This window comes from Phascolarctos cinereus, unplaced genomic scaffold (genome assembly GCF_003287225.1).
Source record: "Phascolarctos cinereus isolate Bilbo 61053 unplaced genomic scaffold, phaCin_HiC Scaffold_5;HRSCAF=322, whole genome shotgun sequence".
NCBI classification, from domain to species: domain Eukaryota; kingdom Metazoa; phylum Chordata; class Mammalia; order Diprotodontia; family Phascolarctidae; genus Phascolarctos; species Phascolarctos cinereus.
In genome coordinates, this window is record NW_027555958.1 from 418,796,429 (window position 1) to 418,823,943 (window position 27,515).

At 39.7% G+C, this 27,515-nt stretch overlaps 1 protein-coding gene across 1 annotated transcript in view; it reads left to right on the top strand.

Annotated features, from left to right (window-relative positions):
* Positions 1-22,760, top strand: part of SELP (selectin P) — a 33,739-nt gene extending 10,979 nt beyond the window's left edge. Inside the window, 11 exon segments of the mRNA XM_020974667.2 lie at positions 890-1,075; positions 2,098-2,283; positions 4,852-4,862; positions 4,864-5,038; positions 12,290-12,475; positions 13,122-13,307; positions 16,501-16,686; positions 18,902-19,021; positions 20,666-20,696; positions 21,114-21,169; positions 22,119-22,760. Of these exon segments, the coding sequence (XP_020830326.1) occupies positions 890-1,075; positions 2,098-2,283; positions 4,852-4,862; positions 4,864-5,038; positions 12,290-12,475; positions 13,122-13,307; positions 16,501-16,686; positions 18,902-19,021; positions 20,666-20,696; positions 21,114-21,168 (1,322 nt within the window). The 3' untranslated portion in view covers position 21,169; positions 22,119-22,760.
* The last annotated feature ends 4,755 nt before the right edge of the window (positions 22,761-27,515 follow it).

Below are 27,515 nucleotides of genomic sequence, written 5' to 3' on the forward strand. Positions count from 1 at the left end.
TCTGGCCAATAGACATCACCAACGCCAACCTGCTAAGAAACATCTTTCTAATGGCAGCTTCAAATAGGGCCTGAGAAGTTCCCATTATACGCACCAGTCACCTTCCCAGTTCCAATGTGTTGGTCATGAATGGGAGATCAGCTGGTCACAGCAGGGACTAGGAACAGTACATCAGTGGAAGGGAGAAGGGATTCATGGGCATTGGCTATTGGGAGCAGGTCTATGAAATGCGATACTGAGATGAAGACAAACTGGTTACAACCGTAAGTCAATTGCATAAGATAGAGCAAGTTGAATATTCAGTTTTATCACTGTTCCCATAGTGGATGCTTTATAAATGCTGGTAAGTGATTTATTGAACAGGGATAGTCAATGTGGGATATGTCAAAAAAGGCTCAAAACCAGATGTCAAAAGACAGATGCAATCTACAAAGATGCTTCTTATGAATGGTACCTTTACATGCCCTACTTATTCCTATATGAACTGTACCTACTCCTAAATCCAGGATTTATCTGCTGAGGTATTGGGAGGTTGCAGTCTATGTGCTCTGAATACCAAATGTGTCACAATCACACACAGAGAGATATCCAGCTAATATATATGAAGAATGTGCTTAAATTCCACCATGATGGGAAAAACTCATTGTTCTCAAAACAGGAAGAAGAACAAAAAAACCCCCTTCATCCTATTCTTGATAGCTCTGAATATTAGGGAAGAACGTAAAGGTATTTTCCAAGCCAATGAAATCATAGATCCTTCAATTATTGATACATTGATTCCCCCCAATGCCTAGCATAGTGCTCTATACACAGAAGATGCACAACAAATGTTTTCTATTGGTGTTGAACTAAACACGGTACCTTAATTCAGTGAATGTTTTTCCATTAGCCATCACTTGTGATCTATTGGAGAGTCCTGCCCATGGAAGCTTGAATTGTTCTTCATCTCTGACGGAATTTCAGTACAACTCCAGATGTTCATTCCAGTGTGCTGAAGGGTTTGTGCTAAAAGGAGCAGAGACCATTGAGTGTGACATGTCTGGAACCTGGACAGCTCCAGCCCCAGTTTGTCATGGTACGGGGATATTTTCTTCTTTTTTTCTGTTTCTCTTGCTTTAGTGGAAGCATCATGTCATTACAATGATAATAATAATAATGTAGTTGACGTATAACATGTTAAGATTTGAAAAGCAGAAAAGTATAGATTGTCTCACTTGATCCTCACAAATGTGGCATAGATGCTATTATTATCCCTGTTTTATAGATAAGGAAACTGAGACTCAGAAAGTGGGAATGACCACTAAGGTTTCTTCCAACTCTAGACCTACGATCCTACAATTCTATGACCTTGTCTCAACCTTTCTTGAATTTCTGCAAAATGTAGATAATTATACCTGCCCTTCTCACCTGCTAAGATAGTTCTGAATATTAAATTGTGAAACCCTTTGAAACATATAGTATGATTGTTACTATATGTCTTTAGTCTCATTTTATAGAAATGCAACTGAGGCATAGGCAGGGCAGTGAGATTACTTAGTAATCATACCACTGGTGCTCCATACAGAAGTTGTTTGGTATCAGCATAGTATTGCCAATCCTTTATTCTACCACTCTCCATGATCCCTGGGGCCACTTATGGGACCTTTCTGTACCCGTTTACACAGCTATAAAAATGAAATTAAGGAGTCACCATCCATCATCAATGGATGACGTGAGGCCTAATGGGATATAATAAGCAGTGGTTAGATGATATTTAGACAGACCATTAAGCTCCTCAAATGGAATTTCAAAAAGTTATTCAATCTACCCCCTCACTTTCCAGCCCCTGTGTTCCACTAGCCTCTATACTACTACTACTACTACTACCACCACCACCACCACCACCACCACTACTACTACTACTACCACCAACCACCACCACCACCACCACTACTACTACTACTACTACTACTACTACCACTTCCAAGGGTTGTTGTGAAGATCAAATGAGATCACCTTTAGCACAGTGCCTGCCACATAGTAGGCACTTATGAATCCTCCCTTCATCCCTCTCTTCCTTTCTTCCTTTCTTCCTTCCTTCCTTCCTTTCTTTCTCAGCTAAACAGTGTCAGGACTTGAGTGCTCCCATCAAGGGACATATGACCTGCTCCCATCCTTTTGGAAACTTCATGTACCAGTCATCATGTATCTTCACATGTGAAGAGGGATTTGTCTTACATGGGCCACAGGAGCTGCACTGTTTGGACACTGGACACTGGACCTCTCCACCACCACTCTGTGACGGTAAGGTTGCTCCTTTTTCTAACATCTAGGCTGACGTTTAAGACATGCATAAATGACCAGTGGCTTAGCATCTTAAAAACGTTGGACTTCCATAGCCACACTGGTCCTAGAGAGGACAGGACACAGAAAAGAAGAGCAAGAAATGTATTCTACAGCTCAGTACTGTGGAATATAATGGTAGAAGGGTAGGGAGAAGTCATAGTCCTGAGCTGCTCTAAAACGTGTGCAATACTGGGGAGATATGGACTCAGGAAGATTACGAAGAAACAGAAAACTAGTGAAGGGAGAGGGAGGGCATAGCCCAGCTTGAGAAAAAGAGGCAGCCTAAGTGTTTAAACCTTCATTGCACCTCCAAGGAGCCCAGTGCACTTTGTACATACTATAACATCCTTTCTGAAATAGGACATGTTTTTAATGATCCTCGTTTAATAAATAAGGAACCTGAGACAATGAGAAAAGGGAAACCACTTCCTCAACATCCTTCAGTGGTTCCAGAGTAGAGCCGGCACAAGAGTCCAAGTCTCTTGAATTCTGTCTCCTAGATTAACATTTTCTAAAATCTTATATATAGCAATAGGCTGACTGTCCTGACTCATTTTACCGTTACCCATTCACTCTACGCACCCACCCCTCACAGAGTCTTAGCTACAGAGCTAGGAAAGAATTTGAGGGCCATCTAGTACAACCCTCTCATTTTACAGCTGAAGAAACTGAGGCCCAGAGAGGTTAAATTTTTTTCCCCCAAGATCACTTGTCTAATAAATACCAAAGGTGGGATTTGAACTCAGGTCCTTGGACTTCAGTGCTTTTTCCATTAAACAGCACTGTTGTCTCCACTTACACTGGCAATAAATACTTCAGTTGTTTATGCTAAACTGTTATGTTCTTAGTGTTTACCTTTGTCAGATTTGTCTGTGCTAAAGTGATAGTTTCTCAAGGACAGAGATTATTTATATAACATCTAGTAGAGTTTTTGTTGTTGTTCAGTTGTTTTAAGTCATGTCTGACTCTTCATGACCCCATTTGGGGTTTTCTTGGCAAAGATGCTAGAGCGCTTTGCCATTTCCTTTTCCAGCTCATTTTACAGTTGAGGAAATGGAGGCAAACAGGGTTAAGAGACTTGCCCAGGGTCACACAGCTAGTATATGTTTAAGGCCAGATTTGAACTCAGGTGTTCCTGGCATGGCGCTTTATCCACTATGCCACCTAGGTGCCCAGTGGAGACTTAAACAAAGACAAAAAGAGGGAATTACCTGTTTTTTTTTAGCTATGGATCAAACCATTGACCAAAGAGCTCTTAGTGCAAAGCCTGTGATAATGAATCACACACACATACACACACACACATCCCAAGACAATTTTCAGTGCCACATATGGGTGAACATGGTGTTAAGGACAGCCCAAAAGCATGGAACTTTAGGCACCAATGGCTCTTCTGCCAAGTGCCAAAGGGTCTGGAGTACAGGTTGAAGGATGCGCTGGTAGTTGGTGGACCCGGCTACAGGCTCTCACCACCAACTCTCACCTCTTGGCCAATTCCTATAGCTCACCCTATGGGGCATCAACAACAGGAGGACCCAACATGAGAGAATCATAGGTATAGGGAGGAGGGGAGCAGTTAAGCAAAACATCTGTCATCACCAGACCTTTTCTGAGAAACTCTTGGGTTTTGTGAAACTGAGATTAAAAGTCATTGCCGCATATCATGGGTGCTCTCAGTGCAAGCTGAGTTTACCATTGGTTGCCACTTCCCATGACCTTTCTGTTTCCTTCCGTCTGCAATTTTGTGTTTCACTCTGGTTGATCTGTCCCTTAACCTCTTTGTCTTCATTTCTTTCCCTGGCTCCATGTCCTATGAACACTCTAAAGAGGTGGACTAGACTGGACAATGGAAAGGGGCTTGAGCCCACTAACTTACAAAGAAGTGGGAAACTAGTGGAGGGAGTGGGAGGGCATAGTCCAGCTCTAACTGGTGCTTACCCAGAGTCAGGAGTCACTTTTCCTTCTTAATGCTGATTTCCCTTTCATTCCCCATCCTGTTTCCACCCCTACTGTTGCTGTCAGACTACAAAGCCACAATACATTGGGAAATATACTTCTGGGAATTTTTTTCTTTCCCTTTTCAGTTTGCATGGATGTTGTCTAGCTGAGAGCCAACTTACAATAAACACATTTTACATTCAAACAAAAGGTCAAGAATTTGGGACAAAGTGACTTTTGGCACAGTGTATGTATCTACATACACACATATCTTACACACATCTTAGATGTTGGGTCTACTGACTTCCTTCTTTGGTTAGACTTTTTGTTTTGTTTTGCTTTTTTGTTTTGCTTTTTGTTTGCTTTTGTTTTGTTAACCTCTTAAATGATGAAACTTCCAAGAGTCCATAGACCCAGTAGCTGCATTTCTCCATTAGATTCTCATCAGAAAATGTCCAATGTCAGTTACTTTCTAACTCTGGGAGGGGGATAATGAGGAGAGCTCCTGAGTGCATGAATACAAAATTATTTGCAGGCTGTTGTGTTCTAAAATAAATGTTTTTCAACCTCTACCACTTCTCACCGCAGCTATTACATGCAAAGCCTTTGTTGATGCCTGAGGAAGGAATAGTGACCTGTGTCCATCCTTTTGGAGATTCCAGCTACAAATCTACTTGCCAATTTAGCTGTAATGATGGATTTTCTTTAATTGGATCAGACAAACTGCACTGTACTGTTTCTGGACACTGGACAGCTGACCCACCAACATGTCAGGGTAGGATGACCTAGTCCTTATTTGTTTCTTTTTCATGTGTCATCATAAGACCCAAGAACAAAGAAAGATAATAGCTTCATTAAACTATTCCATGCTTTCTGCTGAGCCTTATGCCAGCTACTTTTGGATCAGTTGTTGACATTTCAGAATCAGCTTACCAAGATTCCTAATTTAGGAGGCAAGAAGTAACCCAGAGATGTGTTTCTGTAAATGCATTAAAAATCTAGGAATATCTTCCCCTGGAAAATTTCTCTAGACAGCTTTCAGAAATAAGGAGATATATTATGTCATGTTTACAGGGACAAGTACAGACTAGGTGAATCCTTGAAATTACTTTATTTTCATCATTTGAGCTTCCACATATGCACAGAATCCTGAATGAAGGAATAGTTTTCCACCATTTTGGAAGATGACTATGACATCAAGTCCTCTTTTCCGGTAGTCTTTCCATGAACAGCAACCCAATTTTCTTTCAAATTCCCTACTATTCTCCTACTGGACACTCTAGGGTTCACTAATTCCATCAACCATTCATTTGGCAGTCATGAGATGGTCCTCCTGGAGTGACAATAAAAAAAAGACAGGATTTCTCTCGCTCTTTATTGAGCTGCTCTTCCACTGTGCTGTCTGGGTGGATAATATGTCTATTTTGCTGGTTATCTATCTAGAGGACTATTAGACTCACAGATGGAAGATACTTCTGACATTATCTAGGACATTCTCCCCATTTACAGATAGAGACATTGATCTCATTTTCACGAAGCATCACTCCATTTTGGATCAGATGTGATTTCATCAGAATAATAAGTTCTTGGAGAGGAAACTCCCTCTATCAATACATGTAACTCTGCAATTTATAGTATTAATGGGACAGTAAGAGGTTAAGAAACTCTCCCAGGGTTATACGCCTCCCAACTCATATGTTTCAGAAGGAAGTTGGGAAGCCAGGTCTTCCTGACTGAGGCCATCTCTCTAGCCTTTATCTGTGGCTTAATCATTTCCTCCTATTAGTTAGCGTTACCCAATTTATAAACTTACAACAAATATTACATTCGGCCTGGGCATTGGGGTGGATGAATGACATTTCAACGATAATAATAATTAAGATTTATATCGTTTACAAATATCTCACTTTATCCTCGCAACAATCCATACTGCAAGGAAGGTGTTATTATTATCAAAATTTTATAGATGAGGAAACTGAGGTATAGAGGGGTTGAGTAACTTGCCCAGTGTCACATAGCTAGTCAGTGACTGAAACTGGATTTGAACTCAGGTCTTCTGGACTCCAAATCTGATGCTCTATCCACTGCACCATCTAGCTGCACAATTCAAAAATGCCTTAAAATATTTCTAAAGCAGTGAGAGCAATATGTTTATCATAATGTCCCAAATACAGACTGTGGCTGTTTAAATCTGTTCGTTAGAGTACTGTCACGTAGTCACAAGATCCAGGTAGCTTTTCTCAGTTTCCTAATCACAAGCAAGGAATAACAAGGAGTGCAGTGCCATTAGATTGTAGGGTACATGGAATGGATTAAGGACTAAGAAGCCGATGGTAGCTCAAGTAAGATCACAACCAAATCATAGCATTATCATAGATTTAGGGCTGGAAGCCTGCTTAGAGGTCAGTGAGTCCAATCCCTTCATTTTACAGGCAGGGAAACTGAGGCCCAAAGAGAGTAAGTAATTTGCCGACAGTCACACAGCGAGTGGTGAGACCAGGATTTGAACCCAGGTCATTTGACTCCAAATCCAGCAATCTTTTCCCTGCTGAGATTCCTTCCAACTCTGAGATGCTATGATTCTAAGAATGGATACATTTTTACAAATTTATTCTTGGAAAGACTGCTCAAAATGCATGACAGATCAGGGCCTCATCTTTGTATCTGAAAGTCAAAATTATCAGTACTTGTTCAGATAATAAAGCCAAGGACATTCATTTCTAGTTTAATTTTTTTAAAATTTCTGATCATTTCTAGTTTTATTATCTTATGTGGCCACATTTTGTACCCATTACTTCATATTAGCAACTTCACAAAATGTTGTCACCTATGCCAAGAATGCACTTTCCACCTTCCTTCTCTCATTGAATCCTTAGCTTTTTCAAGGCTCAGCTCCTACCAAAAGTCCTTCCTGTTGTATTCATATATCTGTATACCTACCATAACCCACCAATAGAGTATAAGGCCCTTGAGGTCAGGGACTGTTTTGTTTTTATTCCTAGAGCCTCAAACATTAATAAACGTTAGTTCGGTTGAGTTGAAAAGCAGTTGAGAAAACATGAGTGGATTACAGGATCATAGACAACTTTAAAAGACTTTAAAAGTAATGGTCTACCTCACCATCTTATAAATCACGAAACAGAGTTTAAGTGATTAGTCCAGGGGGTCACACAGCTAATTAATGTCTGAAGCAGGATTCAAACTTAGGTCATCCTGACCCTAAGTCCAACACTCTATCCATTATACCACCTAGTTACCTAGAACAAAGCAATCATTCTATTTTTGAGTTCATCTAAAAGAATGCTCCCCAAGAACTATGTGTCATAGCCTTCTCTTTATACCCAGATCGGACGTAATTAAACAATTCATGGAACCTACATATTGCATTACAATAGTGCCCTCTACTGTCTACTAACCATAATAATACATAGTAATACAAGCAAAAAAATTCTTTTTTCTGCCCATCCCTGCCCCCTTTAAATATAACAAATAATCCTCTCCAATGAAAAATTAGGCCAAAGTTTCATTATTGCTCTCAGATAATGGAGTCTTAACTGAATTTAACTAAACTAATGCAGCAATCCTTTCCAAAAGGTAACCTGACAAAATCTCTACTGATTCTCTCGTCATTCTCCGTTATCCTGTATAAATTCCCTAACTCCTGGGGGTTCCTCTTATTTTATTGTTCTGATGAAAGATGCCTATATAAATTAATTATGATGAGATGGACAAAAAGAAGGAAGAGGAAATTGAAGAAATAGCCATCTAGAGGAGAGAAATAATCAGTCTTGAGTTGAAAATTGTGTACCTGCAGACAGCACAGTTCTTAATCTGGCGCCCATGAACTTTCTTTCTAAAATATTAGGATAATTGCATTTCTTTTTTAAAATTTATTTTATTTTCAATTTGGGGAACAAAACAAGCATTTCCATAAAACAGCATAATAAAAAAGATTATTGCACATGAAATTGCAAATCTACCACGTACAATTTGCTATTCCCTCCAAATATACAACAGTTACATAATTTTCTTTTTTTCCTTTTTTCTTTTCCTTTAAATCCTATGTATTTTTACTTTATGCATTCAAAAACAATATTCCGAGAAGAGGTCCCTAGGCATTGCTAGACTGAAAAAAGTGGTTCATGACACACACACAAGAATTTAATAACCCCTAATTTATAATCACTCATGACCTGGGGGAAATGTAAATGAAGGCTACCATGTTAGACAGTAGATGACCTGTCTATTTATCAAAGGGGGTCCTGAGTAAATTGGGTTGAAAAGAAGGCTTTGCACTTACTACTTTCCTGTATCTCAAGAATGCAGATGTTCAGGAGGTCACCAGGGATGCTAGTGGAGGTCCCAGATCTGGCTTGGCTTGAGTATTCCATTGAGGTTCTACTCTAATGTCCTCTGGTGGCAGGGAGGTGATCTTGGGTTCTTGCAGCCTTTGACAGATTCTACCAAGTTGGAGGGCTTTTTCAGAAACTGATTAGAGAGACCATGTATCCATTGGCTGAATACCTGTTTAGCTTACCATGGGGAGGCTGGTTAGCCAACAATGAATAACATCACGGTGTGTTGCATAGTGGAAAATACACTGCATTTGGAGTCAAAAGGACAAGGGTTCAAGTGTTATTTTCAATATATACCAGCTATGTGACCTTGGATAAGTGACTTAGTCTCTCTAAGCTGTGGTTTCCTCATATAAAAAATAGAGAAAGTCATATTTGTGCTCTTTGAGTGTTTTAAAGCCATTAATTACTGAACAGATTTATTTAAATACAGCAAAATTACCCCTTCCCCCTCAAATCTGCCATCTTGAAAGATCACCTTCCCTTACTATTGGCTTTTTTACCCCCCTGCTGGTTTAAGAGTGTGTCACTACTTAGGTTAATAAATACCATCTCCTCTAGAGTCATCTTTAAGGACAAGCATCTTGAGATGGTCTCTTCCCCCCACACAGCACTATAGCCCCTAGCAAAGTATAGCTGTGTTTGATATTATTGCCCCCACCCCTCTCCCTGCCCCAAGTATTCTTCATTAAAGTCAAATGTCATCCAGAAGAGGGAAATTTGTTTTCTCGTAGTAGTCTAAATATGACAAAGGACATAATTCTAATAAGTTATGGATATGACAATTTCTTTATGTTTGGACACTTTTTCCTGGTCCTTTGATTGAGAGGATCCTATTGCTTTTGTTTACAGAGACTGGGATCTATAACATTGGATCCATAGAGAGATAGCCCCTATCAACCCACAACAGATCATTTCTCTAAGAAGTGACCTGTGTCTTTATGGTATAATGAAATCCACCCGTGCGATAAGGAGCCATTTTAATCTATGTGGGGAAGGATGATGGGAGTGATAGATATCCATCTCTTCTTGCTCTTTCTTGGATGTTTACTGTTAAAGGTTTTTAAGTGATCATAAGAATCTATTTGATTTAAACCAGTATTATCTCTTCTGTTCAAAATCAAATGAGATCAAATGAGAGATTTATAAATCACTTAGCACAGTGCCTAGTACATAGTAGGTACTTAATAAATGCAACCCTTCTCTCTGGGAACAGTCAAGGAAGGACCAGCCCTGAACAGGGTCTGTGGTGCTGATTGAACCCTTCCCTTTTTTAGAAGCAGTAAATGATAGTAGAGAAGTCCTAGCACAGATGGGAAACCAGGAACATGGCCCCCTGAAATAAACTTGGATCTATTTTGCATATATTTCTAAACATACAAATTGCTTCTGTCTATAAGATGGGAACTTCTTGAAAGGAGGGATGATTTCATTCTTGTCTTTATATCCCCAGTGCCTGGCTTGGTGTCTGACACAAAGAAGGCCATAATAAGTGAAGGTTGTGTGATGTAATAAGTTTCAGGAACCCACAGAAAAAGGAACAAGCAAAGGTTAACAGAAAAGAGACAGTAGGAAAGAATGTCAGTGTTAAAAATAAGGTCAAAACTAGAAATCCACAATCAGGTCACAAAGTCTAGGCTTTAAGCTGCAAATAGACCATACTGGGAAGTGGACAAGGGGTGGGAAGAGAGGGAGAGCGGAGGAGAGAGGGGGAAAAGAGGAGAAAGGGGAGAGAGGGCAGAAGAGGGAGAGAGGGGGGAAGAGGGAGGAGGGGGAGAGAGAGGAGAGAAAAAGAGAGGGAGAGAGGGAGGATGAGGGAGAGAGGAGAGGGAGAGAGAGAGGGAGAGAGAGAGACAGAGAAAGAGAGAGAGAGAGAGAGAGAGAGAGAGAGAGAGAGAGAGAGAGAGAGAGAGAGAGAGAGAGAGAGAGAGAGAGTGAGAGAGTTAGTTCAATTGGTTATACTCAAGAGCTTCATGGGAGCATGGAGTATTAAACTAAGCATCACAGTACCTAGGCTGGCCCAAACTCCCTTCAACTCATTAGCTCTTCCTCCTTCCCCCTCTGCATTAACCTTTGCAAAATCCATGAGATTACAAATGAAGACCAGCTTATGTTTAGTATCAAATAAATGCCTTCCATATTTTTCATGGAAGTGAACCTGATGATTTTAGAGTCCTAGGCCTGGAATCAAGAAGACCTGAGTTCAAATCTGGTCTCAGACATTTACCAGCTATATAACCCTGGTCAAGTCACTTAACCTCTATTTGCCTCAGTTTCCTCAGCTGTAAAATGTGGATAATAATAGCATCCACCTTGCAAGGCTTATATGAGGATTAAAGGAGATAAAATTTGTTAAAAAAAAAAAAAAGCATTTAGCACAGTGCCTGACACATAGTAGGTGCTATATAAATGCTTATTTCATTCCTCCTTTTCCCATTCCCCATTCAATTCTCAAACCTGAATGCTTCCAAACATAAAAAAATTTCTCAAATCTTTTGAGAAGATTAAACTACCATTCAATATATTATTGTGGCTGTTCAGGCATATTCATGGTATGAGGACCCCAGAGCTTTGCAGTGTATAGCTCCTAGAAATTGAACAGTCATGGGTGCTCTCCAGAATACAAAGGTTCTGAAAAGCACTTCCGTTCCGAATCAGCAAGGAGAAGTTAACCAAGATGAAGCGTGAGGGGGCCAAAGCACTGTTCTTAGCCTGCCCTGCTATTTAAGATAGAGAAGGGATACAATATCTACAACAAAGTAAATGGAAAGAGCAGACTCAAAACAATTGAAAGTGAAGATTGCAAAATCAAAAAGAACAAACTTGGTCTCAAAGAAGAGATATGAAAAGATACCTTCCTCCCACTCCTTTGTAGAATTGGGGTGGTGGGAAGGAAATCGGGGGGGCGGAGTGGAACAGTGCATCAATTGTCATTTTAAAGTCTGTTTATTGGTTTATGCTGCTTCTGCCCCACACACTTTCTTCCTTTTCATTAAAAAAAAGTTCTTTGTTACAAGAGATGATCTCTGAGAGAGGGCTAGAAGAAGGATGCATGAAAAATTAAGCAATATAGAAAATAAAACATAACAATAATTACTGTTTAAAAAGACAAAAAAGGGTCTATCAGCCTGCCAGTTACCCAGATATGACAACAGAAAACAAATTTTGGCAGATCCTATCAATATGGCAAGGCCCTGATCTTGGCAATGAATTGTGTGTCTTTAACTGAAGAAATATCTATCCAATCGTGAAAAGGCCTGTTTAACTGACCAGAGGGTTGGCCTCTACGTGATGACTTTTTTGACCACACAAACTCATGAAAACTATTTACTCTAATATGGAGAAGTTAATGAAATTTGAACTTCTGAATTACTAAAATGTTGATGATTACAATGATTATTATTAGCAGAGTCATTTGTTAATCTATTCCCAGACCAGGAATTTGACCATTTTTTGCTACATTTTCTAACGCTTTGTACTATCTAAATTTAAATGACTCAGGTAAAGAAGTATCTTCCACTTAGCCTAACTGATCATTACCTTAGCTAACAGATCTTACCAATTAGTAAAAGCCTTTAGCTCTGTGCATGATATAATTCATTGTGATAAGGAATAGAATAAAAAAGTTTCTTTTGTGAGCTAACCTCAAGAAATTTTGTTTTCTGTTCCAGCAATCAAATGTCCACCATTGATTGCCCCACCTCAGGGGATGCTACAATGCTCTGGGGCACATGGAAACTTGGGATATAACTCCACTTGTGACTTCTCCTGTAAGAGAGGACTTATGCTAATGGGAGCCCAGAGACTCAAGTGTACAGCTTCAGGATCCTGGACAATGCCCCCTCCATATTGTAAAGGTAAATTATCATTGTTAACACTTCTATAATAATTTATTGTTTATGTATTGCTATACTCTCACCAAAGGTAGGTAGGTGGCCCGGAGTCAGAAAGCCTCATCTTCCTGAATTCAAAGCAGACATTTACTAGCTGTGTGACACTGGGCAAATCGTTTATCCCTGTTTGCCTCAGTTTCCTCATCTGTAAAATGACCTGGAGAAGGAAATGGCAAACTACTCCAGTATCTTTGCCAAGAAAACCTCAAATGGGGTCATGAAGAACCAGACACGAATAAAAAAACAACTAAACAACAACTGAAATACTCTCACCAGATCTATGTACAAGTAAAGTGCCATCCTATTATGTCCATTTTACAGATGATAAAACTGAGGTTCATGGGGTGAGATGACTTGTCCACAACAAGTGGAAGACCAGGATCAGACCTACTATTTTCCAGGCCAGCACTCTTTATGCTGCCTCATTACATGCAGTAGTGTTGCCACTGGGCTAGGTAGAAAGGGAATCATAGTTTGGCAATGTTCACTTTTGGAAGGGAAAGGGTGCCATAGTCAGACTGAAGATTAATGTGAGTTCTTAGGGAGCTAGTTCAGCAAAACCTCTCATAATAGGGCCATGACTTGTGAATCTTCTGTTTTGATATTCTAGCCATTAAGTGCCCCGTATTAGATGATCCAGAATGGGGGAGCCGGGAGTGTTCCTACAACCAGGGAGACTCCAGGGACAACTCTATCTGCCATTTCACCTGTGACAAGGGCTTTGTGCTGAAGGGATCTGACAGTGTGCAATGCTTAACTTCTGGCCAGTGGACAGCACCTCCTCCAACCTGTGAAGGTAAAGTCTGGCTAAACCTGAATAAATGAGTGAAGGGGAGTAAGGAATCTAGGATAATGAACTTGGGAGACTGGAAATATGGTGATACCTTTGCATTGAGATGATAGTTAAACCCATGGAAGCTGATGAGATTAACAAGGGAGAGTATTGAGGGACAAGGACTAAGACAGAACCTTAAGGAACACCCCAAATTAGAGGGCATATTGTAGAGGATGAATCAGCAAAGGAAACTGAAGAGTGACCACATAGGTAAAGTAGGACTAGGAAGGAATAGTGTCAACAAACCAAAACAAAACAAAGAAAAGAAAGCATCCAGGTAGAGAGGCAATAGTGTTAAGTGAAGCAAGTATGTCAAAAGAGATGAGGGCTGAAAAAAGACCATCAGGTTTAGTGGTTAAAAGATCATTGATAATCTGGAAGAGATTAGCTTCAATTAAATGAGGAAATCAGAAGGCAAATTGGTAAATAGGGTTCAAGTTCGTATAATAGAAGGACTGGTTAAAAGAACTAGCAACGTTTTGCTTACAGAAGATTTGGGGGGAGAAGAAAGGTAATAACTGTCATTAAGTGTGAGAAATTGTCATATGGAAAGATTAGACCTGTTTTATGTGGCCCCAGGGTTAGACCTTAGGATAAAGAATAGATGTTGCAAAGAGAAGAAAATAAGCTTGATTCAAAGGAAAGAAATTCTTAATTAGAGCTATCCCAAAGCATAATGGCTTTTCTCGAGAAGTAATGAGTTCACCCTCTCTGAAGATTTTCAGCGGAAGGCAGATGGCCACATGTAGGATAGTGGTGCCCTTTACATAAATAAGTTGGGAAGAAGGTTGAGTTAGGTGGGAAAGGGGGAGATACTGAATGCTGTTTTGGACATGTTGAGTTTGAAATAACTATTGAAAATATCCATTAAACAATTAGTGATGAGGGATTAGAGCTCAGGAGACTGGCTTAATAGATAGATCGATGAATCATCTGAATAGAGACGATAATTGAATTCATGAAAGCAAATGTCACCAAGAGAAAGAGTGTAGAGAGAGAAAGAGAGAAACTAGAACAAATCCCCACTTAATGGGCAGGATCAGGGTAATGATCCTGGCAAAGGAGACTAAAATGATCAGTTAGATAGAAAACCAAGAAAGAACAGTACCATGTATGCCAAGGGAAGGGAAAACATCCAGGAGAAGGGAACACTGACAATGTCAAAAGCTATAGAAAGGTCAAATGAATTAAGGACCAATAAAGGACTTTTAGATTTAGCAGCTAAGAAATCACTAGAATACAAGCCATTCCCCAAATGATGACCGTTCGAAGGATATGAGTAGCAGTTTTCAGATGAAGAAATCAAAGCTATCTTTAGCCATATGAAGAAGTGCTCTAAATCACTTTTGATTAGAGAAATGCAATTAAAATAACTCTGAGATACCACCTCACACCTGTCAGATTGGCTAATATGACAAAAAAGGAAAATGATAAATGTTGGAGAGGATGTAGGAAAATTGGGACACTGATGCACTGTTGGTGGAGTTGTGAAGTGATCCAACCATTCTGGAGATCAATTTGGAACTATGTCCAAAGGGCAACCAAACTGTTCATACCCTTTGATTCAGCAATACTAGGTCTACATCTCAAAGAGATCATAAAAAAGGGAAAAGGATCTACATGTGCAAAAAATATTTATAGCAGCCCTTTTCATGGTGACAAAATGTTGGAAATTAAGGGAATGCCCATCAATTGGAGAATGGCTGAACAAGCTGTGGTATGTTAATGTAATGGAATACTATTGTGCAATAAGAAATTATGAACAGGCAGATTTCAGAAAAATCTGGAAAGACTTGTATGAACTGATGCAAAGTGAAATGAGCAGAAACAGGAAAACATTGTATATGTTATCAGCAACATTGTGTAATGATCAACTATGAATTACTCAGCTCTTCTCAGCAACACAATGATCCTCAAGAAAAGTACGAAGGACTTATGAAGGAAAATGCTATCCGTATCCTGATAAAGAACTTGACTCCAAATGCAGATCACTTACTTTGTTCTTTCTCAGGTTTTTTTCCCTTTTGATCTGTTTCTTTTTTCACAACGGTGACTAAAATGGAAATATTTTTACATGATAGCACATGTATGAACTATATCAAACTGCCTACCATTTTCAGAAGAGGGGAGGGGAGGGAGGAAAGGAGTGGGGAAAAATTTGGAACTCAAAATTTTGTAAAAGTGAATACTACAAATTTTCTTGACATGTAACTGGGAGAAAATGAAATACTATTACTTTTTTTCCAGGCAATTGGGGTTAAGTGACTTGCCCAGGGTCACACAGCTAGTAAGTGTCAAGTGTTTGGTCTGAGGCCAGATTTGAACTCAGGTCCTCCTGACTTCAGGGCTGGTGCTCTATCCACTGTATTACCTAGCTGCCCCCAACTATTACATTTTTTTAAAGAATGCAAAGATGGTCAAAGAAGGCAGATGGTGGAATTAATGCAGAGCTGGGCTTTGGCAAGGCATTACCAGGGATAGGATGAGAGGACAAGGGATTCAAGGAGGGAAGACAACATATAAAAAAATTAGTTAGCCAATTGAAAATTGATCAAATCTTGTTTCTAGGTATTATCAACCATCAAACTGTACTTGAATACTTCTGTATCTCCAGCACTGACTCTCTGAATACCATGGTATCTTTTGCCATGTATAAAGTTAGAAGGATTAGTGAGGTTTTGAGTGGGAGGAGCCTTATAGAGGTTGGTAACTCAGTCTGACTTCTTCTGTCTTACTTCATGGGGTGTTGGTGTTAGTAGTGCAGACCTGTGATTTCATAAGTGCCAGGAACTCTGGATGTGAAAACTCCTGTCCACAGATGCAATCTGGCCATTTGTCTATAATTTCATCTTAGGGAGTTGCACTGAGAGGTTAAACAACTCACCCATGGAAATACAGTATTAGTATGGTATAAATTTATAGAGGTAGGGACTTGAACCAAAGTCTCCCTAATTTCAAGGCTGGCCCTCTAGCTACATGCTGCCTTCACAAATAAACTTCATGTTCATATCTGAATAAAAGAATGCTTTCTGTAAGGGTAAGTATATTTTATTAAGACTGCTTATTATCATCATATACATTTACCCAGAATAGAAATGAAGTGATGCTGATTTTTTTCTTAGTTTCACTTTTTCCCTCCACATTTTCTCTGCAGTTGCCAAATGTCCAGAACTGACTCCTCATAAACCAGTGCTGATGAATTGCTCTCACCCCTTGGGAAAGTTCAGTTATGAGTCCACATGCATCTTCTATTGCCCTGAGGGTCAAGTGTTGAACAGCTCCCCAGAACTAAAGTGCCAAGCAGAAGGCAACTGGTCAAAAAAGATGCCAACCTGCCAAGGTATATTAATCTAATAGGTCAAATGCCACCTTAATATAGCAGGCCACAAAATCAGTGCTGCTTCTCTGTTCTTTCTAACAGGTCTCCCTCTGGACCTTTCTCCATGTTTGCATGAGATTTCTTTCACTTTGGAGGGAGCAATGTTTTTTGCTTCAAACATTAAGAGATGGAGCTTAAATTTAGCAGCTTTGCCAACCAATCACTACTCATTTTTTAACTTTCAGTTTCATTTAATGAATCCTTCTTACTCACTTGTAATCTGCTGCTTAACCTAGCCCAGGAAATTGTGAGCACTTAAAAGTTTGGATTCATCTCATTTAGATATCTGATGTTCAATTCAAGAGGTAATATGACCCAATAGTTTGTATTTTCAATCCTGACCTGCACTTTCACATCTCCAACTGACTATTGAACATCTTGAATCATATTCCTGTAGTCCTCTTAAGCTCAACACGTCCAAAGTTTAACTCATTAGCTTCCCCTCTAAATTCTCCACTTTTCCTAATTTCCTTATTAGGAACCTCCCATTTTCAAACCATCCTCCCATTTTCCCAGGTGCATTATCTTGGTGTCATCCTCAACTCTTCACTCTCACCCCACGTGGCCAAGTTGTTGCCAAGTCCTGTGGTTTTTACCTTCACAACATCCCTTTTATACGTCACCTTCTCTCCTCTTCCACTGCCACCATCCAGCACCAGGCCCTCATCTCCTCATGCCCAGACTATTGCAATAGCCTGTTGGTGGATCTGCCTGCCTCAAGTCTTTCCTCATTCCAGTCCACTCTCCATCAGCCATCAAAGTGATCTTCCCAAAGCACAAGTCTGACCATGTCACCTTCCTAGTCAATAAACTCCAATGGTTTTCTATTCCTTCCAGGATCAAATATAAAATTCTCTTTTTGGCTTTTAAAGCTCTTCATAATCTGGTCCCTTCTATCTTTATAGCGTTTTACACCTTAATCCATTCCACATACTCTACAGTCTACTGACACTGGAATCCTTCTTATTCTCTGCACAGGGTGCACCATCTCCTGACTGTATGTTTTTATTGTGTAACCTCTATGTTTTATTTCTCTCCCTTATTCTACCCCGTGTTATCTCTGGCTTCCCTCAAATCATCTTTGTCAGGAAGCTTTTCTTATTCCCCCATAATGCTAATACCCATGTTCTGTGATTATTTCCTATTTAGCCTGATGATATCTTGTTTGTACATAATTGCTCTACATTGTATCTTCCATTAGATTGTGAGTTCCTTGAGGACAGAGACTGTTTTTTTCCCTTTCTTTGTACCTCCCATACTTAGCACGCTACTTAGTATACAGTAGGTACTTAACAAATGCTTGTCAACTTGATTTCTCTGTGTGGCAACTCCCTTCCCTCATGCAGATCACAACCAATCTATAATTTAGTAGATGATCTCGAAGAGTTTCTTGACATTAAGAGAGTTTAAATGAATTGCTCACATCACAGACAGCAACGTCTTCCTGAGTCCAAGTCCATCATTCCTTCCAGCACAATACCAGACATGTAGTAGGCACTTAATAAATGCTTCTTTGTTGATTGATTATACCATAGTGACTCTCATTATCCAATATATTCCTTCTCAAAAAAGATACGGATATCCATTACTTATCTGTTTTCCAATATTTCAGTTTACTCTCAGATATTATGGCAGACTTTGGCTCCTCACATATAACCCATTCCAAAGGTACTGGAAGAGAACAAGGAAGGCCTCTACCTTTTTTGTTGAGTAGATCCCCTTGTAGGAAGCTTTGGGAAAGACATAGTTGAAAATTACATGGGATAGGAAGACATTAGATGGGTTGTCATCTTCCCCATTGGAAGGAACTCTATAATTGATGAGATCACAGATCTATTTGTGTATTTGAGTATTCATGTCTAGTGTGCACTGTGTCATTCCTTCCTTTGAGTCCTTACCTGACTCACTTAAGAATTCTGTTTATGATTTAATCACTATTAATAAAGTTACTCCCTATACCCATTCATTATATGTTTATTTTTTTTGTGACATCCATCTCATGCTTTGCATTCTTCCATTTGCTTCACTCTCAGCAACATCGGGACCTTTGATGAATAAAAATACTGACTTCTGCAAGTTGGCACAATCTCAGAGTGCTTTGTAGAATCTTTGGGATCCTTTTGGGTGGATGGTTGAAGATTCTGGTACTAACATGCATGGGTGGAATTTATTGCAGTGAACTCCTTGTCCATCCAGGAAGCTCTGACTTACTTTGGAGGAGCAGTTGCGTCTGCATCAAGTCTTGTAATAGGTGGTTCAATCTTGGCTCTTCTAAGGAAACGTTTCAGACAAAAAGGTAAGGGAGAAAAGATAAGCTCTTTATTCTGTCTGTTGTAAGGTATTTGGGGAACCCTCTAATCCTGGTAGTTCATGATAAGGTTGTCTACATGTAAACAAAGTTGAGATCAGTTTAAGTGGTAGCATCTCCAGCCCATGGGTCAAAATGAGCAGGTGTATGGTATATGGTTCTTCTGGCCAAAGATGATTAGAAAACTTTACTTCTGTTGACCCTGAGGGTAGGCATAACCCAAGTAAGATATATCTATATATCTATATATCTATATATATAGATATATAGATATATAGATATATAGTTAATAGAGAAGTTAACAGTTAGTCAACATTTGATAAGCATTGATTGAGCTCTTCTTATGTGCTGAGGTAGCTAGGTGGCACAGAGGATAGAGTGCCAACCCTGGAGTCAGGAGGACTTGAGTTCAAATCCAGCCTCAGACACTTCCTAGCTGTGTGACCCTAGGCAAGTCACTTAAGGCTGTTTGCCTCAGTTTTCCCATCTATAAAATGAGCTGGAGAAGGAAATGGCAAACCACTCTAGTATCTTTGCCAAGAAAACCCCAAATGGGATCATGAAACATCAGATATGACTGAAAAAAAGACTGAACAAATGTGCTGGGCATTGTGCTGAGCACCAAGAATGCAAAGAAAAGCCAAACAGGATCCCTGCCCTCTAAAAACTCACATTCTAATGGGGATGACAATGTACAAATAAATATATATAATATATATATATATATATATATATACACACAAGATATAAACCATAAATGAGGGATCGTCTCAGAGGGAATGAGATGGAGGATGGGTGAAGGGCAGGACCAGACAAGGCCGCCTGCAGAAGAAGGATTATTATAAAAATCAACCTTGATCTGAGAGTAGCAGCGGGAAAATAATGTCAGTTCTACGGGGAAAAGCCTTGACCATTTAAGGGCTCATCTCTCCAATTACTTAACAGCTCAAAGTTAACAGTGACCATAGGATTCTAGAACCAGAACTTGAAGGACTTCAGAGGTCATGTAGTCTAATCCCCTCATTTTATAGGTCAGGAAACTAAAACCTAGGAAGCAAAGGGACTTGCCCAAGTTGAAATAAGAAAGAAGTGGAATTTAAACTCATACCTTCTAACTCCAGAGTCATGTTGTTTTCCTTGTTCTTTAAGGGAAGTAACTAACAACAAATGGGTAGGGGAGTGTGGGAGAAGAGGGTCCATATCCCCACTACAGGGCATTATGATTAATGTGTCATTCAAATGACTTAAGGAAGTAATACTTAAATTCCTGACTAATATCTCCTGTCTGATTTAGCTCCATTTCTCAGTTACTTGAGGAAAAAACCATAGACACTTACCTAGGACTGTTCCAATTTGGCCCAATACCCCATTTTACAGATAAAGAAACCAAGGTTCAGAAAGATGACGAGCCTTTCAATATCTTACAGCTTATGAGAAAGCAGAGATTGGAGCTTAGGTTTTCTGACTACAACTACCCAACATGCCACTCCCTTATCTTCTCTTACCATTTTGGAAGTCACCTCACTGTTTTTCCTCTAACATATCCTTTATTGATGGTCTTTTTTTTTTTCCTTTTGTACCTTCCTTTTCTTTTAAACCAACTCTTCGTATCTTCTCACCTCCCATTATCAGATGATGGAAAAAGGCCCCTGAGCCCCCGAAGGTAAGGTGGAAATATTTTTGTTAATTAACAGACTATGTCATATATGAATTACAAGTCCTAAAATACATGGTTCTTTTTATATGCCAGATACAAAAGTTGGAGTGTTTATAATGACTATTTATCCAAGTGGGGTTGAAGGGTAAGGTTGCCTGAAACTCAGTAGGGGGCTGAATTAAAGATTCATGTGGCATAATTTAGAATTATTGTAAGGTCCTATGGAAAAACCCAACAGTGTCCTTTGATGGACATGAATCTTATTTTTCAAAAATGAAGTTCACTAAAGGAAGGGGAAAGACTCAGGTCTTTCATTAAATCATGTGGCTTGCTGGATATGTTTGAAAAATAAACACTGCAATAACTGACCAGTGAGAAGATCTTCCATTCTTATCCCAATGCCATCATGTTTTCATTCTATAGTGTCATGGGAACTCCTGGAGTTTTTACTAATGTGGCTTTTGACTCAGCTACTTAAGGTAAGTGGTCTGTGGTGATAACTTTGGAGGGAAAAAGAAGAGGGAGGGAGGGTTATGAATTATGATTTCAGAACTTTTATGACATGGTCATAAATTGAATTTTGGCTGGAGATAGAGCCATTGATAGAAACTGGATAGTTGGGGTACAGTGGCCCCATCATCAATGAACCAGTTATAACTTCAGAGTCTCAGTGTAAAACAAGTATAATAATATTTGGACAGTTTACCTGAAAATACTTTGTAAACCTTAAAGCACTATACAAATGAGTTATTATTATTATTATTTGTGTGACCTTGGGAAAGTCACTTAATATCTGTGGGCCTCAGTTTAATGAAGGCATTTGCTCAGATGACCTGTAAGGTCCCTTCCAACTCTGAATCTGCTACAACTTAGATCCGAAGCTAAGGATCACCCTAATTTCTGCAATAGAAATAATTGAGATACATAAATAATTTCGCTGGTAAAAATCTCTTCTCTGATACATAATAGCTGTATGACCCTAGGCAAGTCACAACCTCTGTGCCCCAAGCAATCATCTCAGGCTATAAAAGTGCAGAGAACAGGTTGCTCTGTAGTAGGAGAGGGAGCTTCAGAGAAGCTCTTTCTGCTGATGAAATCAGAGGTCTAGTTGGAAAGACAGAGGATTTCACTATGAGTTGCATTCCTCCTACTGGGAGCTGTTAAGCAAAGCTGAGACACTCTTGTTGAGTCAGTATTGAGCAGGTTGGGATGGCTAGTGATGGGAGGGTGATAAAGCAATGAATTGGAATTTAATCAACTAATTATGCTAGCCTGGTAATTGAAAATTCATGGCTACCAGTTGTAGGTTTCCACTGACTCTTCTTAAGATTGCTTCTCTGGCTAATAGGACCCTAGGCTCAAGGAAGAGAAGTTAGATATGTTGTTAAGGTTTGGAGGACTGAAGACAGTTTTCTCTCATTTTCACAGACCTGCTCTTCCCCAGCAGCACCATCAACTTTCACAGGATCCCATTTCTGAATATGCCTGTTCCTGCCAGACTTGACTTTTGCTGCAGCTCACCATCTGCAGTGTTCTGTAAATATCTGTAAATAAAAGACACTGGTTTCCTTTAGGTTTCCTCTACTGCTGGTTCAGTAGGGTTGCCACTTCTGTCCCACCTATCCACCATCCTTCTCCACAGCAAAGCAGCTATAGCCAGGCCCAGAAGTTTCCAAAGGAGTTGTACCTTTTTCCACCCCGGCATCCCCACCTGAAATGTCAGTGCTATCCAACAGGTTTGGGACCTGGGAGCAGCTAGAAAAATCAGACTACAATGGGTACTACATGTTGAAGTGAGAAAACTGAGAGAGTCAAGGAATCAACTTCAGAAACAAAGAGGAAGCTCTGGACTTGGAGACACACCTTGCATACGTAATGTTGTTCTGTCTCCAACCCATTCCTACTTACAGAAGGCTTCTGACACCTGATGTTGAGGCCTCTAGGTGGCGCCAGAGGGTGGAAGAAGACATGGAGTCAACAGAAAAGCCATCACTGCCCACCCTTCACTGATATTCCGCTCCTCCCCACCCCACACCAGCCCATCCAAGGATTAAAATTCAAATTATATAACCTTCTGTTGACTGGTTTGTTTAATGCACAGTCTACACACATCCCTGCTTTCGTCATTAAAGTTACTATTTGAGTGCAGCAGACCAAATTTGTAACAGTTCTTTAATTAATCTATTAAGGATTTATTACATACCTGTCTATCTACATATCTTATCTATCTAATTAATATTTATTACATACCTATCTACATATCTAATCTCTCTAATAATAACATACCTGTCTATCTGTATAACTATCTCTTAAGTCTTTATTATATATCTATGTACATATCTAATCTAGTAAGTATTTATTACATATCTAATAGTACATAACTATCTATATATCTAATCTAATAGATATTTATTACATACCTATCTATCTACATATCTTATCTATCTAATTAATATTTATTACATACCTATCTACATATCTAATCTCTCTAATAATAACATACCTGTCTATCTGTATAACTATCTCTTAAGTCTTTATTATATATCTATGTACATATCTAATCTAGTAAGTATTTATTACATATCTAATAGTACATACCTATCTATATATCTAATCTAATAGATATTTATTACATACTTATCTATCTACATATCCAATCTAGTAAATATTTAGCATATATCTATTAGAAACCTATTTATATATCTAATCTATTAAGTATTTATTTCATATCTATTATATACTTATCTATCAACATATATAATCTATACAATAAATATTTATTACATACCTAGCTACCTATATATCTAATTTATTAAGTATTGATTAGATACCTACTTGGTATTTAATACTGAGCCCAAAGGACACAAAACCCAGAGAAGTAGCTTCCTTAGATTATTAGTTCTATGCACAGGCCCAATTCAGATTTCTTCCAAAGTTAGATAGTTATTGCCAGGCACTGGGGAGAAGGGTGAGGGGAGACTGCCTAGATGGGAACAATCTAGTCACTTAAGGGAAGTCATTTGATTCAATAAGCAATGATTGAGTAGCTACTACATATTCCAGGGCTGAGCTAGGCCCTGGGGAGAGTGGGGGTGGGAATACAAACTTGAACAAGTCCCTGACCTTTGTGGTCTCACAGTCTAGCCAGGGAGATGAGACATATAGACCATTAAAGAGGATTCAGGGCATAAATGTGAATGCTGAAGGAGTGATGTAAGCCGAGTGCTATGGGGTCAGGGCAAGCTTAGGGGAGGAACAAAGATTCACAATCGGAAAGGAGCTTAGAGGTCATCTAGTTGAGTGGTGTCAAATTCAAATAGAAATAGGGACCGAAACCATACATAAGAATCCCTGCAGGCCACATGTTGAATTAGAAAACTACATATTAATATTACCTATGTTTTACTGTATTATTGTTTATTTTGTTAAATGTTTCCCAATCCCATTTTAATCTTCTTTGGGCCATACTCAGGAGTGATGTGAGCCAGGGTGTGTTTTGACACCTCTGCCCTAGTCCAACTCCCTCATCTGACAGGTGAGGAAAGCCAGGACCACAGAGGTGACATGTTCAAGGTCACACAGTAAGTGACAGAGTTGGGATTTAAACCCAGATCCTCTGACTACAGGTTTAAAATGCTTTCTACTGCACTATTTTGCCTCCTAAACTCCCAGAAGATTGTGAGAGTCTAAGAAAGACTTTTAAAAAATTATGGGAGAGAATTGCATGTGTTATAGGGGGAAGAAATCAGACAAGGAAAGATTAATGCATGAGAAGGAAAAGTAACTGATGGGGAAAATTCCAAGAAGAGATCAGTGGGGACAGAATGGGGTGGGGAACCTGCTGCCTCAAGGCCACCTGTGACCCTCTAGGTCCTCAAGTGTGGCCCTTTGACTGATTTAGTCGAGGTCATAAGTTCCCCACCCCTGGGACAGAATCAAGGGCATAGGCAGAAGAGGGGTTTGCCTTGAAGAAACCTGAAGAGCCAACTGGTCCTTTGAGACAGGAGTGGGGAAAAGAAGGAAGAGGTATAGGTTTAAAAAAAAAACCAAAACCGTAATGTGGAAAAAAGTGGATCAGAAGGAGATAATAGCATATTTCAGTATTCTCATATCTTAGTTATTTCTATCAATAAGGCTTGTGAATGTTATTGAGCAAGAAGCCAGGAAGAAAAGAGAAGCAAGGAGGGAAAGTGGGAGGAAGAAAAGGAGGGAAGGAAGGAAAGAAGGGAAGGAGGAAAGATGGGAGGGAGGGAGGGAGGGAGGGAAGGAAGGAAGGAAGGAAGGAAGGAAGGAAGGAAGGAAGGAAGGAAGGAAGGAAGGAAGGAAGGAAGGAAGGAAGGAGGAAAAAAGGAAGGGAGGGAGGAAGGGAAGAAGGAAGGGAGGAAAGGAAGGAAACAACCATTTATTCAGCACTTCTATGTGCCAGGCACTGCGCTAAGTACTTTACATATATCTTATTTAATCCTTGCAACAACCCTGAGAGGTAGGAGCTATTATTATCCCCACTTTATAGTTGAGGCAGACCAAAGTTAAGTGGCTTGCCCAGGGTTACAATGCTGCTAAGTGTGGGAGGCTAGATTTTAACTCAGTTCTTCCTGACTCCAGACCCAGCGCTCCATCCACAGCACAGCCTCACTTGTGTCTAACATTAAAGAACTCTTACCAGGCCCAAGAGTCCAGGTCACTTCCCTTCCTTAAGGAGCCTGTCATCTTTAGACTCAGGCGTGTGCCCAGGCCAGGTTCAGTCCTAGGGGATCTTGGCCCCCAGTGAGAAGTTTTAGCCTCCCTTTTCTTACGCTCTCCACTCACTGGAGATTATTTACTCACAGCTTACGCCTTCTCCCTGCTGTTGTACCCAGGTGAGGAAAGACCAACAAACTACTCAAGAGTTTTCTTTACATCATACTAAAGCAACATGGCTAGAAGCAAAGATCCTACATGGTCAACCAGAACCATGAAGGGCAACTGGGCTCTACGGGACACAATCCCTACCTTAGGAAGCTTCTTCTCTAATACCTTTATTCTATACCTATTATAAAAAGGTCTGGATTTGGGGATTGAAAGAGAATATTTGGAGATCTATTTTCTCACTGGATAAACCATTAAAACCTCTCCGGACTAGTGGAAAGAATAGTGCGTCTAGCAGAAAGTCTAGGGGAAAGGAGAACATCTTTTAGTAGAAAGGACACTGGTTCTGGAGCCAGGAAACCTAGATTCACCTCTGGACGCTGATACTTATTAACTATATGTTTAGTGTCTCTAAGTCTGAGCTTTCTTGTCTCTGAAATGGCAATAATGCTCTAAGGGTAGCTGTCCAGCAGGGCTGTTGTGGAGGGAGCACTTTGTCTATCTTAAATCCCCATGTAAATGAGTTATTGTTCCCTCCATTTGTTTCAGGTCTTCCAGTGAAGAAAATAAAGGCGATAGATGCTTCCTGCCAGCCTTTTAGTGATAACTGGATGCCAGAGTTGATATAACATACAAGAAGGGCTTTGAGAAATCAGTTGTTCAACAAGTATTTATTAAACCCTCATTATCTATAATGGACTGTGCTAGGGAGAGGCAGCTAGGTGGCTTAGAGCACTGGGTTCAAACATGGCCTCAGATGCTCACTTGCTGTGTGTCTCTGGTGGGAAAGCCCCTTGATTAAATTTGCCTTCATCTTCTGGGGAAGGAAATGGCAAACCACTCCAGTATCTTTGCCAAGAAAACCTCATAAAGATCGATACAGACTCATGAAGAGTCAGACATGACTGAATACTGAACAGTTGTGCTAGGTACAAGAAAGAATGGTTAATTTCCTCCTCCTTTTTCATTCATTCATTTGTTTGGGCCCACAATGCCTTGAACACAAGTGCTTAATAAATGTTTATTTAATTGTTGAATGAGGCAACTGAGTGAGGAGGAGTCATGGCTAATATCTTAACCCCATAAAAGAACTGGCTCAGAAATAGGCTTTTCATGAGATGCTATAATCAGTCAACAGCTTGGGCTATGCACACCGCATGCATTCCTGAACTACAACGGACTGACCTCTGGGTTGATTCCTCCCTAACCTTTTTGATGGATTAATCCTGGTACTCCTGGAATGGAATTCTATCCCTTCTGTATGGTTTTGGACCATACCCCACCACCTCTCCCCCATGTAGTTTCTTTTCTTCTGGGCCTATTTATTGCCCCTACTCACAAAAATGAGTTTAAGCCCCAGCCCCTTAGAGCGTACAGACTCATTACTCCCCTGGGGTGCAGGTATTAGAATGTGTGCTATTATTCATGTGATCCTATTAATAACATTTGAGAATATCAAGTCATAAATAGATGTAGTTGTTGAGAACAGAGCTAGTCTAAGGGGAGCACACCTCATTCTTAATATCACCCCAGCAGCAGGCAACCAAGTGAGTACAAGTTCTCTTTCATCACTGGAAGTCTCCTTATAGTTCCAGAGAGATGTGGAAAAAGGGAACTGTTACTCTCCCATTAAAATATAATACCTTAAGGCTTATGAACAATTCTGTAATGCTAATATATATACATACACACACACACACACACACATATATATATATATATATATATAAGTGCTTAATAAATGCTTAATAAAATAAATTTTGTATATATATATATATATATATATATATATATGTGTGTGTGTGTGTGTGTGTGTGTGTGTGTGTATAGTCCCCTTCTTATAAATGAAAATATTGATGCTGAAAGACTAGATAGATGCTCCATGATCACACAGGTAAAAAGTGGCAGTGCCAGGGTCCAAACCCAGTTTTTCTGACACTGCTATGCCTTCTGAATGTCCATTATCTTCCATCTCAA